Source organism: Citrus sinensis, chromosome 9, assembly GCF_022201045.2.
Source record: "Citrus sinensis cultivar Valencia sweet orange chromosome 9, DVS_A1.0, whole genome shotgun sequence".
Taxonomy (NCBI): domain Eukaryota; kingdom Viridiplantae; phylum Streptophyta; class Magnoliopsida; order Sapindales; family Rutaceae; genus Citrus; species Citrus sinensis.
Genome location: NC_068564.1, coordinates 8,100,767 through 8,114,953, shown reverse-complemented (window position 1 = coordinate 8,114,953; position 14,187 = coordinate 8,100,767). Strand labels below are relative to the sequence as shown.

Here is a 14,187-nt window from a genome sequence, read left to right as displayed (position 1 = left end):
AATGTTTTAAACATCTTTTTCTAAAACATGTTTTGCAACTTTGCAATCAACTCTAAGTAAAAATTTTTGATTGAGTAAATCACTTTGGAACTTGGAAATGCACAAAACAATAGAAAGAATTTCTTTTTTGATAGTAGAATAATTTCTCTGGCATTCATTCCAATGTGCAGAAATATATTGTACTATCTGTTCTTTATTATTATCTACTTGCTTTAGTATACCTCCATAACCTAAATCAGAAGCATCAGTCTCAACAATTTTAGGTAATGCAGGATTAGCAAGAAATAAACATGGAATGCTCTTAACCGAATTCTTTATGAGTTTAACAACTTTAGTATGTTCATCGGTCCATGCAATAGGATTTTTCTTTAATCGATCATGCAAAGGTTTAGACATCCTATTGATATTAGGAAAGAAATCAAGAACATAATTTAAACTTCCTAGAAATCTCTGTAATTGAGTCTTATCTAGGATTTTATCAAGAAACTTATCTGCAAAGGCAAGAGAACGCTCAATAGGGGTAATGGTTCTTTTGGAAATGTTATGACCAAGAAACCTAATCTTTGTTTGAAACAAAGAAACTTTAGAACTAGAAATAGCCAGTCCAGCCTTTCTAGTGGCTAGGTAGAAGGTCTTTAAATACTTGAAATGTTGATGAATTGATTGAGAAAAAATGAACACATCATCTATATAAACGATGCTGAAATCGAAAAAAGGATTATAAATATCATTCATGATTCTTTGAAATTCTGAAGGTGCATTTTTTAAATCGAATGGTATGACTGTCCATTCATACTGTCCGAATGGAACAGTAAAAGCAGTTTTATAATGGTCATTTGGGTGAATTTGAATTTGCCAAAAACCAAATTTCATGTCAAATTTTGAAAATATGAATGCAGAATGTAGTTTTTGAAGCAAATCCTTTTTATTAGGTATGAGATACCTAATCCATTTTAATGCTTTGTTAAGGGGTTTATAGTTTATAACAAGTCTCGGTGTTCCCCTTTCGATTTCAGAATTTTTATTTACATAAAAAGCGGCACAAGACCATGGGGACCTAGACTTAACAATAAGGCCTTTGGAAACTAAGTCTCTTATTTCTTCTTTACAATGTTGCTCCAAATCCATATTCATTTGGATTGGACGAGCTTTGGTAGGTATTTGTTTTTCATCAAAAGAACTTTCATAAGGCAAATCTACCAAATGTTGTTTTCGGTTCCAAAAAGCAGATGGTAAATCAGCACAGATTTCCTTTTCAATTAAGGACTTGAAATCAGAGATTTTTCTTTTGATAAAATCATTTTGTAATTGGCTTTCAATTCTTTGTAGACTCAAATCCTTTTTTAAATAAAGAAAATCATCTTGTTTTGATCTAAGAAGAGAATTAATTTGGTTTTGGTAAACAGAACATGCTTTGACAATGTTCAAGTTTCTTGTTTTTGGCTTTTCAATAAAAAGGAAAACAAGCTTTTTTTATTTTGCTTTAAAGGATATACTATCATAATTGACAGTATACGGGGTTATAAGATTTATAAAAGGGGTTCCCAGAATGACAGAGTGATGTATGTCATTAGTGAGGAGAAAAGAAGTCCTAAATTCAAAACCATTGTTATGAACAGAGGCATCAACCTTAGAATTAACTTTAAGTTTTGAATTATTGGCGGCAGAAAGTCTTTCATTAGTTTTCTCATGAAACCTTCTGGGGACAATATCTTCTTTTATACAATTTAAATCAGCACCAGTGTCAAAAAGAACAATGGTATTAATTTCAAAATCTTTAGAAAAAATCAAAGTAATCTTTATCAAGTACTTTCTTGTGGTGATTTGTTTTAAAACGAATAGAAAATCATTGGGCACAGATTCAATGTTTTCTAAATTTTGGTTACCATTATCACCATCAGATTTTGATTCCTTATCAGAATTATCTTGTAATTGCTTCTGCAACAGAAGCTGAATAGTATCCGAATCATGCTTCTGTTTTTCTTTTAATCCTATTATCTCAAGTTTAATATCTTTTATCTTTTTCTGAAGATCCTGGATGGTAGGGGTTGTTTTCTTCGTTTTCTTTTTATCCAAAATCTCAGTTAGGTCATAAGTATTCTTTTTAATGATTGGGGCTTTAGAAGTTTCCACTTTAGTACCTACTTCTAAGGTTTTTAGAAGCTTATCAAGGTACTCCTTTTGAAGAGTTGGGTCAGAAATATGTTTTACAAGTTCAAGAAAAGTCTCTTGGTCTTTAGTCAAAACATTGATTTTCTTTAAATAAAAATCTGAAATATCGGTGTCGGAATCACTGGAAGAAATAGATTCAGAGTCATTTAACTCATCAACCTGTAAAGGGTCACTGTCTCCCGACATAGAAGACTCAGAGTCAGAAGACTCTATAAACAAAGGGGCAATTTTGGAAAGGGTTTCTTCATCAAGGCCAAGCGATTTTTATTCAACTTGTAAAATTTTACAGTATGGCCTTTCTTTCCACATTTATAACATGTGGCTTCTCTATAGTTAAAAGGGGTTTTTGGTTTGGCTCTAAACTCTTTCTTTTTAGAGAAGTTGAGCTTCTTATAAGGCCTCGAAGATTTCTTATAAGAAAGTTCTCTAAAATCTTGAAAGGATTTCCTATGGGTTCTCGATTTATAATGTCTCTTATAAGGCTTTGCAGAGCACTTACCATTACAATCTTTGGAAGTAGAAGTTTTAAAGGGGTCATAATTGAATTGTTTACAGAAACTACCTAATTCTTGCTTAGATTTCCTAAGCTCCCATTTTAGTCGTTTCTATAACTTCAAATCTTGACAAATCTTTAAACCTTCTTTATTGACAAAACTAACAAGTTCACCGTAGGTAAGCTCGTCATAAGGGATATGGTTGTCATAAAGGGCTTTAATGGAATTCCTAACCTTTTCTCCTAGTAGGGTAGGTAAACCTACAAGGAATTTCTCTTTCCAAGTTATATGATTTGCATCATCCCTAAGGAAAAGTCTGGTGAAGAATGTGGTTTTATAGATTTGGAATTCTCTAAGTTTTCTACACCGAAGATTGTGTAATAACTCAGCATTTTTGTCTCTAAGGTGAGATGGGTCACCTATGAAATGTAGGGAAATAGTCAGAATCAAGGTGACAACAGTATCCTGAATCGGACTATTAAACTCATCAAGAATGGGGGCTCCATTCTCATCAACTTGGATGGAATTTAGGATATCTAATTGTTGCTGTTTGGTGAGAAGATGATCTCGCCAACCTTTTAGTTGACCAGTAAACCCTGCTATGAGAATTTCTGCAATGGCTTTGTCAGAAGTTCCCGATTAAGTTTTATAGGCATTGGCTGCCATAGTCATCTGTTGGACCAATCCTAAGATGTTGTACTCAGACATACCATTAATATTCCACTCATAGACAGAATATGCATTAAATCGTGATTGATTTAAAGCACTTGGTCTATTATCTATAACTAGATCTGGTGGAGTCTTGACAGTAGGTAGGGCAAATTCCCAGTGGATTTTGTTGGCTTTAGGAGCAGACGGTTCATCTTTAAATGCTTATATATCTGAAGAGGCTATAGAAACATTGTCATGTTCTAGTACACCAATCTTGCTAGATTGGGCACTATCAAGGGCTATCTGAACCTTAGAAGAAGAAGAAAAAGAAGAAAAAGCTTTTATTCTATCTAATTGGTCTCTAATAGCTTTAGTAAAATCTGATTTTGACTCTTGAACAGACTTTTGACTAGTTTTTGAAACCTGAAAAGGTTTGAAAATAGGCTCTTTAAGCTTTTTGTCAGAATCCGATTTTGAAGTAATTGGCTTTGCTATAGGAGAAACAACTATGGTTGACTGCTGGAATTAATTCTCTATTCTAGTCAACTGTTTTCCTATTGATTTAAGTGAGTATTACAGAAATTGTTCTGTTGAATAATACTACTTAAATTTGCATCAGAATCATTTGGTTTTGGGATTTTATAAAGTGAGGCTCTAATTTAAATAGGAGGTTCACCGTGATCAACAGTTAAACTCCAAAGAGGTGAATGCTTAGACTCTATGGTTCTATTGCTATCAGAAAGATTCCACTCAGGGACTTTCTTTCTAATAGTAATAGGGTTTGACTCTTTAAAAGGGTAAGAAATGTTGTTATCTGAAGCATATAATTGAAACCAATCAAAAAACAAAATATGAACTTTATGCAAATTTACAAATTCATAATAAATCTCTTGGATTTCTTTTCTTTGGTTTAAGAAATGTTTGAAAAACCAAAGTCTTTTTTCTTTATTTGAATCAGAACAAAAATCATTATGTAAAAGAGTTTTATCCAATTCAAAATCCTTTCCAATGACATTTATTACATTTTCAGTGACAGCTGAAAACGTAGGAGAAGTTGGAGGAGAAGGTTCTTTCTCTTCTTTACAGTGTTGACTACTAGTGTAAATTGGGTGAGGAACACTAGTGGTGTAGTCAACTGAATGAATTGAGGAACTAGGTATATCCGAAGTGGAAAACCTAGGTTGACTCTGGAAAGGAAGGTTTATTACTGAAGGGATTTTGGAAAATTTCCTTTCCAATGAAGGGATGCTAGAGATAGAATCTTTATCAGAAAATTTAGACGAAGTAGACCTCCTAAAGGATAATTTGACTTTACCATCAGAATACTGAGTTTCATTTTGTAACCATGTATTAGGCTAAAGTTGTTTTGGAATTACTGGAGTAGTGGCTCCTTCAAGAATCCATTCATCTGGAAGATTGACATCTTTCCATTGGATTAGTTTTGGAATGACAGTGTTGGCTTTAGACAGATCAGTTTGCAAGAGAAGAGTCTCTTCTCTTTTTTACTGGAATTTGTGCTGTGTGCTAAAAGCAGAAATCATTGCTTTGTAAGAGATTTTAAAAATCAAAGCTACTGGGACAGATCCCTTAATCATGTGATAATTATGAGTTTTGATTTGTAAGATCATGCTTTTCAAAATGTTTTTGTCTTTTAAAGAAACTGTTATGTTTGGGTAATAGTCGAATGAGATAGGGTCTTTACAAAGACTCGATTCGATACTACTTAGTAAAGAATCATCAAAAGAGATGAATCGTCCATCTCTTAGGACAACAAGAATGGAAGTGTTTAGTCCTTCCTTAGTGAGAGGCTTTATATCGACCTGAATTAAACCGATATTGCACATAATTAAAATTTTTATCTTTTAACTTCTTTAAAGATCGTTCTGAAAACAAATGAATTGTTTCAAAAGGTTTTGAAAGAGTTATGTCACGTTCTTCAGTCTTTATGATGTAATCATTTTTAAAAAAATCAAGTTTCTTTGTTTTGTAAATCATTTCTTTGAAAATCTTTGGAAGTTCCCAATTATCAATTGCTTTATTAAAATCTTCAATTACAAATTCTTCAGAATTCACAACATTCTTTGAATCACTAGTCTTCGCGGAAGAAGAGCTAGAAAAGAACGATGCTCTACAGAGTAGAGAATCCATGGATAAAAACCTATGTTCTACTCTTAGTCCTGTCCGTATGGCTACAGGTATGGTTTTACTGCCCTAAGCGGAAATCCTTATCCTAAAGCGGGACTTACTACCAGTAAGGAAATCACCACACAAACAAAAATCAAAATAAAACACAAGTCTTTAAACACAAAGTCTCTAAACTATATTACACTATCCTCCCCTTGGCTCTGATACCAGAAGGAAATAAAGGATCGATTTCATATACATAAGAGAAATACAGAATAAAATTACTCTTTTTTTTGCATATAAATGATAATTATTTACAATGCTTTACTGGAGAGAAAATTTCAAAACAGTTATCTTCATTTTCGTCTCCAAGAGAAATAAATGGCTCTTCATCTTCTTCATCGTCATTAGAGGAGTCAGCAACTGAGGACTTTGATCTTGAAGTGAGGAGCTGCTCCATAACTTTAAAATATATATATATTACAATAACACCATCAAAAGACTAACACCATGGTGTCAATGTTTATTTGAAAAAATAAAAAAAATAAAAGAAATAAAAATTTATAGAAATATATGTCCATTGAATGAAAATACTGGCAAATCATTACACTTTGCACACAAAATGGTTCTGTCAAATTCAACCATCCAAGACACATATTATGTGTCTAAAAAAATATGCTAAAACTACATAAACTAATGATGCATTACACAAAATAAATTGCTCATCAAACCATAAAAACTAATATGCTAAAAGTAAATCACCAGCATCGTGCAACATCCAATACATCACCAGTAATCACAGCCAGTTGCATTGACACAACTTAAAAATAATTTTTAACTCTCAAGTATAAGAGTATATTATTATATTATAACTCGGTGAGTCTGAGGTTGATCCACGGAGAAAAAATTTAATTTTTTTATTTTATTTTATCTAAAAATAAAAATAAAACTTGAATATATGCAACTTAATTTAAATGAAACTATGAAATTGAATTAGTTAAGGTTATGGATCCACTCTTAGTAGTAAATAAAATTTAATAAATTATTTTTGCCATTTTTTTAGATCTATTACCCAAAAGATTAATTATATAAATTATTATTATTTTCCCATTAGTTTTATTATGAAATAAGTATTTATTGTGCCAAAATTTAATTTGTCTACAATAAGTCAAAATATCATTTTACCATACTTTATATTAAGATATTTAGAATTTATTGTGCCATACTCCCTTGTTTGTCTACTATAAATAATACTGGGCACGATTCGGTCCGGATCGAAATTAAGCAGAACCAATTTAAATCGGTTTTTTAATAAAAAGAACCAAATAAGAACCGAACTCAATAAAAACTGAACATAAACGGATATTTTCGGATCGGTTAGGTTCAGTTTTTTCGGTTTTGGGCCTATTGGGCCTATTTTGAATTTCTAAATTTTAGCCCATTAGGCCTCATAAATGTAATAATTTTTCAATAATTAATTTAACCTAATTTCATTACAAATATTAACAATAAATACAAAGTATTCAAAACACATTTTATCACTAATATCTTACTAACTACTAAAAAGGTACTTACAAAATATGAAATATTAAGATTTCAAAATACATAATCAAACTCCAATACTCCATCTACATAAACATAATGTTGTAAAGACAAATAAAAATAACAACAATTAAAACTTACAACACAAAAGAAAAAGAAATTTTGGAAACAAACACCAACAACAATTTTTAAATATATATATATACCCGTAATCGTGTGTGTGCATGCCTATTTTAGTTATCTTATGCAATCAATTAAAATTTAACACGTGTCTATTTAAATAAAATTTCAAGAATAACCCGGTCTTTCGATTCGGTTTTTTGGTTATTTCCTAAGAAAACCCTGCACACAACCACATATTTCGGTTATTTACTAAGAGTTTCACCTTACCCTAACTATTATTATTTAGCTAAGTATAATTGAAATAAAAATAATTATTAAAATTAAATTACTTATAATTAAAAGGATTAAAAACAACGAAAATTGAAAATAAACTAAATTTATTTATAAAAATAATTATGCAAAATATTAAAACACACTTGAAAAACAATATTACAGGGAAATTGAGAGAAATTGAGAAGAAGAGAGATAATCAAAACATAAAAATGAGGCTCTATTTATAGAAAAATAATTCATAATCCAGTGTATTGCGGCCGATCATAAGCTTAATGCATGCGCTCTACACAACCATTAGATAACGATCCAACGGTTGGTCAAACTTCAAAGTCAACATTACAAATGGCATCTTGTGAAGCGTCCGATTTGATCAATGAATGGTTGAGATTTGGCGAGTTAAGGGGTGGATCGGGTCGACCTGAATACAAAGATTCGGATCCTATAACTTGCTTCACCAACCATTGCCACGTGGCACGATTGTGACCATTAAATCATGAATAGTTGAGATTTAGTCAAAATTGACAATTATCCAATGCACTCATATCTTAATCAACAGAAAAAGTTAATTTTTGCACAAGCTCAATTTTAAGCCAATCTTGACTCATCTTAAGGTTTTCGGACATCAGGAATCTAAATTTGACATTCATTTATCTGTTTGGAGTCTCGAATTATATGAAATTAATATTTTACCTAATAAACACACAAAAATACACAAAATTATATATAGTTAAAAGATAATTAATAATTCCTAATAAATTGAATAAACACAAATACAAATTATAATATAAGCACAAAATAACATTTTAATCTCTTGATAATCAAACAATTTTTAATACGAATCAAGCATCAAGCAAACACAAAACATCCGCCATCACCAGTAAATATATCAAACAAAACCTGTAAATCTTTTAGGTCCATCTCGTTTAGGGGCCCAAAAGCTCAAAGCCCAAAAAAGGCTTGCATGATGTGTAATTAACATTAAGCTTTAGACTTGGATGAAAATTGCCATGAAATTTGTCTTTAAAAACAAGCGGCAGCCCTAGTTTTATTATCGCAAAAAGACAAGTGGGAAAAGAGAGAAGAAGACAATGTATGGCTATTACAATTTAGGGGTAAAATTTTTTTTAATTGGATAATTGGAAGGTAAAATTAACTCTAATTTCTCCCTAAATTTGAGGATAAGTTCCTGACATCGCCCTCTACAATCTTACTAGTCTTAACTTTTATTTTATCCTCTCATTGGCTGTTATTTGAGATACTTATTTGTTAGAGAGACGATTATTAGATTGTTATTATAAGCCAAGAATATTGAGATTCTTGGTGTTGGTAGCCTTCAATATTATCTAGAGAAGAATTTATGTTGTAATCTCATTAATATAGTGGAAGATTTTATGGACTATTGTCCGTGGTTTTTCCCACTTTGGGTTTTCCACATAAAATATGTTTATCTTGCGGTTGATTTTTACTTTAGATTTTGTTGGATTATTTTTCTACCTATTTATTTGTGGTGTACATCCTATTTTAATCTCATAAAGAGAGAAAGAGTTTTGTTTCCGCTTAATTTACAACTGCTTGTGTGAGTCCCTTTCCCAATAGAGTGGTATCAGAGCATCAGGTTGTGTTTTTATTACTTGTGTAGTTGAGATGGAGGAATCCAAGACATGTATGATTAAATTCAAATCATGGAATTATGGTATTTGGAAGTGTAAGATGGAAGATTTGTTGTACATGAAAAATTTACATGAACCCATTGAAGGTGAAGAAGCTAGACCCGCCGATTTAGATGATAAGAAATAGGCGCAATAGATGATAAGAAATAGGCGCAATTAAATCATAAGGATGTGGTTGCCATTAGTTCATGGATTGATCAGAGTGCATACCACCATGTCTCGAAGGAATCTAGGGCTGATGTTCTTTGGAGGAAATTGAAAACAATTTATGAGCAATCGACAATATAGTTAACCCACCAAGGCTGATTGAGATGGAAACATAATCCTTAAGCTTATGGATGAATATTCCAATGCGGAAATTCAAGAATCTAGCTTTAATTTCAAGGCTCTTAATGCTATTGCCAATGAAGTTGACATCAATCAGCATGATTTAATCTCTACATGTACCATTGCTAAGGAAGCTCAGGACATTCTTTGAAGAGAAGGAGACAATATGGTAAAACATTCTAAATTTGAAAAACTTGCAACTACATTTGAGATTCTGAAGATGCATGAACATGAAGAAATACTTGACTTTAATGCTAAACTTCTTACGATTGCTAGTACTTCATATTCTCTTAGTAAAAGAATTTCTTATGAAGAATTGGTTAAAGTTTTGAGATCCTTGCCAGATAGATTTTTTTATCAAAATTGTAGCTATTCAAGAATATTGTAATATTAGAACCATGACAAAAACTCAACTGATTATGAATATCAAACTTTTGAGACTAATCATTTGAAGAAAAAGAAAGAAAAAGGTATTGTTGTTCAAGCTGAGATTAAAATTCAGAGAGTGATGTTGATAATACTGATGATGCTCATAATAAAGTTAAAGACATGCAAAAATCCCTTGTTGTGATCACCAAAATAATTCAAAATTTGACTTGAGGAAATTCAAGAACCAGCAAGAAGATTTTATTTTTTTTTTGTCAAAGTCGCAACTTGCACAAAAGGGTAAATTTTCTTCCAATTCTAATTCATTTGAAACTAATATAGATTGACAAACTAGCTAGATATGTAAAAGAGATCCTTTCTTTTATGACCACATTCTCCATAGGGCCCTCTTATCTCTTCCTTCTCCGAGCTCGGGTTATGGAAGAAGGAGAAGAAGGAACCGAGAAGAAGGTATCAGCAACAACTGGTTTTATTGCGGGACAGCTCATGATGTTCATATCGATCTATTATGCGCCTCTGCATCTAGCATTGGGTAGACCGCATACAATAACTGTCCTAGCTCTACCGTATCTTTTGTTTCATTTCTTCTGGAACAATCCCAAACACTTTTTTGATTATGGATCTACTACCAGAAATTCAATGCGTAATCTTAGCATTCAATGTGTATTCCTGAATAATCTCATTTTTCAATTATTCAACCATTTCCTTTTACCAAGTTCAATGTTAGCCAGATTAGTCAACATTTATATGTTTCGATGCAACAACAAGATGTTATTTGTAACAAGTAGTTTTGTTGGTTGGTTAATTGGTCACATTTTATTCATGAAATGGGTTGGATTGGTATTAGTTTGGATGCAGCAAAAGAATTCTATTAGGTCTAATGTACTTATTCGATTTAATAAGTACCTTGTGTCAGAATTGAGAAATTCTATGGCTCGAATCTTTAGTATTCTCTTATTTATTACCTGTATCTACTATTTAGGCAGAATACCCTCACCCATTTTTACTAAGAAACTAAAAGTGAAAGAAACCTCAGAAATGGAAGAAAGAGATGTAGAAATAGAAAAAACGGAAGAAATGAGGGGACTAAACAGGGACAAGAGGTATCCGCCGAAGAAGATCCTTCTCCTTCCCTTTTTTCGGAAGAAAAGGAGGATCCGGACAAAATCGAGGAAACGGAAGAGATCCGAGTGAATGGAAAGGAAAAAAAAAAAACAAAGCATGAATTCCACTTGCGCTTTAAAGAGACATGCGATAAAAATAGCCCTGTTTATGAAACTTCTTATCTGGATGGGAATCAAGAAAATTCGAAATTCGAAATATTTCAATTATTTAAAGAAAAAAAAGAAGAGAAATATTTATTATGGTTTGAAAAACCTCTTGTGACCCTTCTTTTCGACTATAAACGTTGGACTCGGCCACTTCGATATAAAAAAAATAATAGATTTGAAAATGCTGTACGAAACGAAATGTCACATTATTTTTTTTATGCATGTCGAAGTGATGGAAAAGAAAGGATCTCTTTTACATATCCAGCTAGTTTGTCAACTTTTTTGGACATGATAAAAAAATAATTATTTTTTCGCAGCCGAAAAAACATCCTCTGATGATTTTTTTAATGAATTGAATGCAAGGCATGCGAAGGTTACCTTGATACTCAAGCTCGATGTCCCAATTACATCTTTAATCCAGGGCTTGCGATGGTTACAGTCATACTCAAGCTCGATGTCCTAATTACATCTTGAAAAAGAAAGGAATGGAAACAACATGGAATGATAATAATGACTCGAGCATTGATGATAAGGATATTATTAGCGAACTTGTTCATGATGAGAAGTTGAAACTTGAAGGTATTGATGACAAATGATCAAAATCATATGATGTTTCTCCTCCTTGTGATTTATGAATTCTTCCTCATAATAATGTTAAAATCTCAAGTGTAAAGACGAATGATGAAGAATCTAATTCAGAAGCATAAATTGGTTATGATGTTGATCCCCGTTGTCAAATCACTGAGTAAAGCATATGATCGTATGTATTTAGAATGGGTAAAGATGAATGATAAATGCACGAAAATGCATGCTTAAATGTCAAAACTCTTTTGTAAAAAGTTAAAGTTCAAAAGTGTGGCAACCAACCTTAAGACTATTGTTCTTAAAAAATAAGAAAAATTGAAGCCTGTTTCGATAGAACTAGAAGTACTCAAATATCTTTGAGAATAATGAATTCTGGAAGGGAACAAAAATAATTAGATTTTGACTACGGGAAAACCTAGTTCAGATCATCATGGTCTTAGATATCATAATGAAATTATTTCAAGTTCAAATACTCAACCAATGACCGAACTACCATTACTATGGCAAAGTTTCCTAATAAAGTAAGAGTTAAATCTATGGCACATGATACATTATACTCACATGGTAAGTATGAAATGTTTGTTCCTACTTGTCATTTCTTTCATGTTGAAGGACACATAAGACCTAAATGCTTCTAATTTATCAATGTGCGAGTCATTATTAGTACATATGTCGTTGTTTCATCTAATTTATTTTTGTATGATAAATCTAGATATGCTTCTAATTTTAAACTTAATTCTAAAGGTAACTTTACTAAACCAATTTGGATTAGGAAATATGAATTAAAAGCACATATGTCATTTACATCTTTGCGAGCTTGTACTAATAATTTCTAAAAAATGTAGTGAGAACATGTAACCTTTGCTGATGGTATTAAAAGTCGTGTGCTTGGAAAAGGAATTTTAAATGTTGAAGGTTTTCCTAGACTTGAAAATGTTCTATATGTTAAGATTTAAAGCTAATTTTTAGAGGATTAGTCAAATTTGTAACCAAAACTTAATGGTAATTTTGATAGCAGTAAAGTCACGTTTTCAATAGTAAGGGATAATGTATACTTGAATGAACTAGATCGTCTAATTATTATTATAAATTGATCCAATCTATTAATTGTCATAAAACAGCTTTTGATGAAACTGAGATATGGCACAAAAAACTTGGTCATTTGAATTATAGATTATTGACTAAACTCGTGAGTGTAGAAATTGTTCGAGGATTGCGTAAGCTCAACAAGAAACAACCTATAGTCTGTGATTCTTTCAATTCAGTAAACAATAGAGAACATCACACAAGATTGTGCCATACATTACCATATCTAAGGTACTTGATTTACTTCATATGGATCTCATGGGTCGAATGCAAGTGGAAAGTGTTACTGGAAAAATATATGATTTTGTTTGCATAGATGATTTCTCTAGATACACATGGACTGATTTTATTAGAGAAAAATCTGATATATTTGATGTGCTCAAAACTTTATGTGTTAGATTAAAAACTAAAAAGGATCGCAATATTGGTAAAATTAAAAGTAATTATGGAAAAGAATTTGAAAATATCAATTTTGCATAATTCTGTGATAGACGTGGTATAACGCATGAATTTTCAGCACTTATCACTCCTAAAAAAAATGAAATTGTTAAAAGAAAAAATAGAACTTTACAGGAGATGGCACATGTGATGTTAAATTCCAAGAAGTTAACTAGATGTCTTTGGGCAAAAGCACTTAATATTGCATGTTATATTATTAACTACGTGTATTTACGTCCAGACACTAAGAAAACTTCTTATGAATTATGAAAAGGTAAGAAAAGTAATCTAAGTTATTTTCACATCTTTAATAGCACTTGTTATATCTTGAAAGATCATCAATATTTAGGTAAGTTTGACTCAAAAAGTGATGAGGGTGTTTTTCTTGGTTACTCTATGAATAGTAAAACTTATCAATGAGGACTCAAAGTATTATGGAATTTGCCAATGATATTATTGATGACTTTAAAGATTTTGCAGAATTCTCTATTGAAGAGAAAATCACCAAGTTGATTGAAAATCAAGAAAAGTCAAAGTCAAGTGATGGTTGAACCCTCACTGAAAAAAGGTCCAATCAACCAAACTCCAAAGATCAAAAGTCAACTAATTGATTTGACAAATGATAATTCTTCCCAATCATCTCAAGTAAAAAATGAAGAAGAAAATGTAAAATCACAAATCAATTCATGATCAAGTGAAAAAATGACCATCTTGAAGAGTTGTAAAGAATCACCAATCAAATCTTATTATTGGAAGTCCAAAAAGTTCCATGATAACTAGAAGGAGGTATGCAAATCTTGCTCGATTTAATTGTTTTGCCTCATTAATTGTGTTAGCCTAAAGGGCTACTCATAATGTAATTGTGATGATAACAAACATATGTATTAAGTGATTTAATAGATATTGTATTTCACATTTTCATTAGTTTTTGAAGGGTAATATTTATGCAAGTGAATCAAGTGAAATCAAGCTCAAAACACTCAACGGACAAACGGCGAAATCAAGAATAACGTTTAGAGCTCAACGAATAAATTAGTGCGATAA

General features: G+C 31.5%; 1 protein-coding gene across 1 annotated transcript; it reads left to right on the top strand.

Moving 5' to 3' along the window:
* Nucleotides 1-10,129: 10,129 nt before the first annotated feature.
* On the top strand, nt 10,130-11,118 carry LOC127900060 (protein TIC 214-like). The gene has a single exon (XM_052434489.1). It carries the CDS (start codon nt 10,181-10,183, stop codon nt 10,955-10,957), a length of 777 nt encoding a protein of 258 aa, XP_052290449.1. The 5' UTR covers nt 10,130-10,180; the 3' UTR covers nt 10,958-11,118.
* Nucleotides 11,119-14,187: the final 3,069 nt, after the last annotated feature.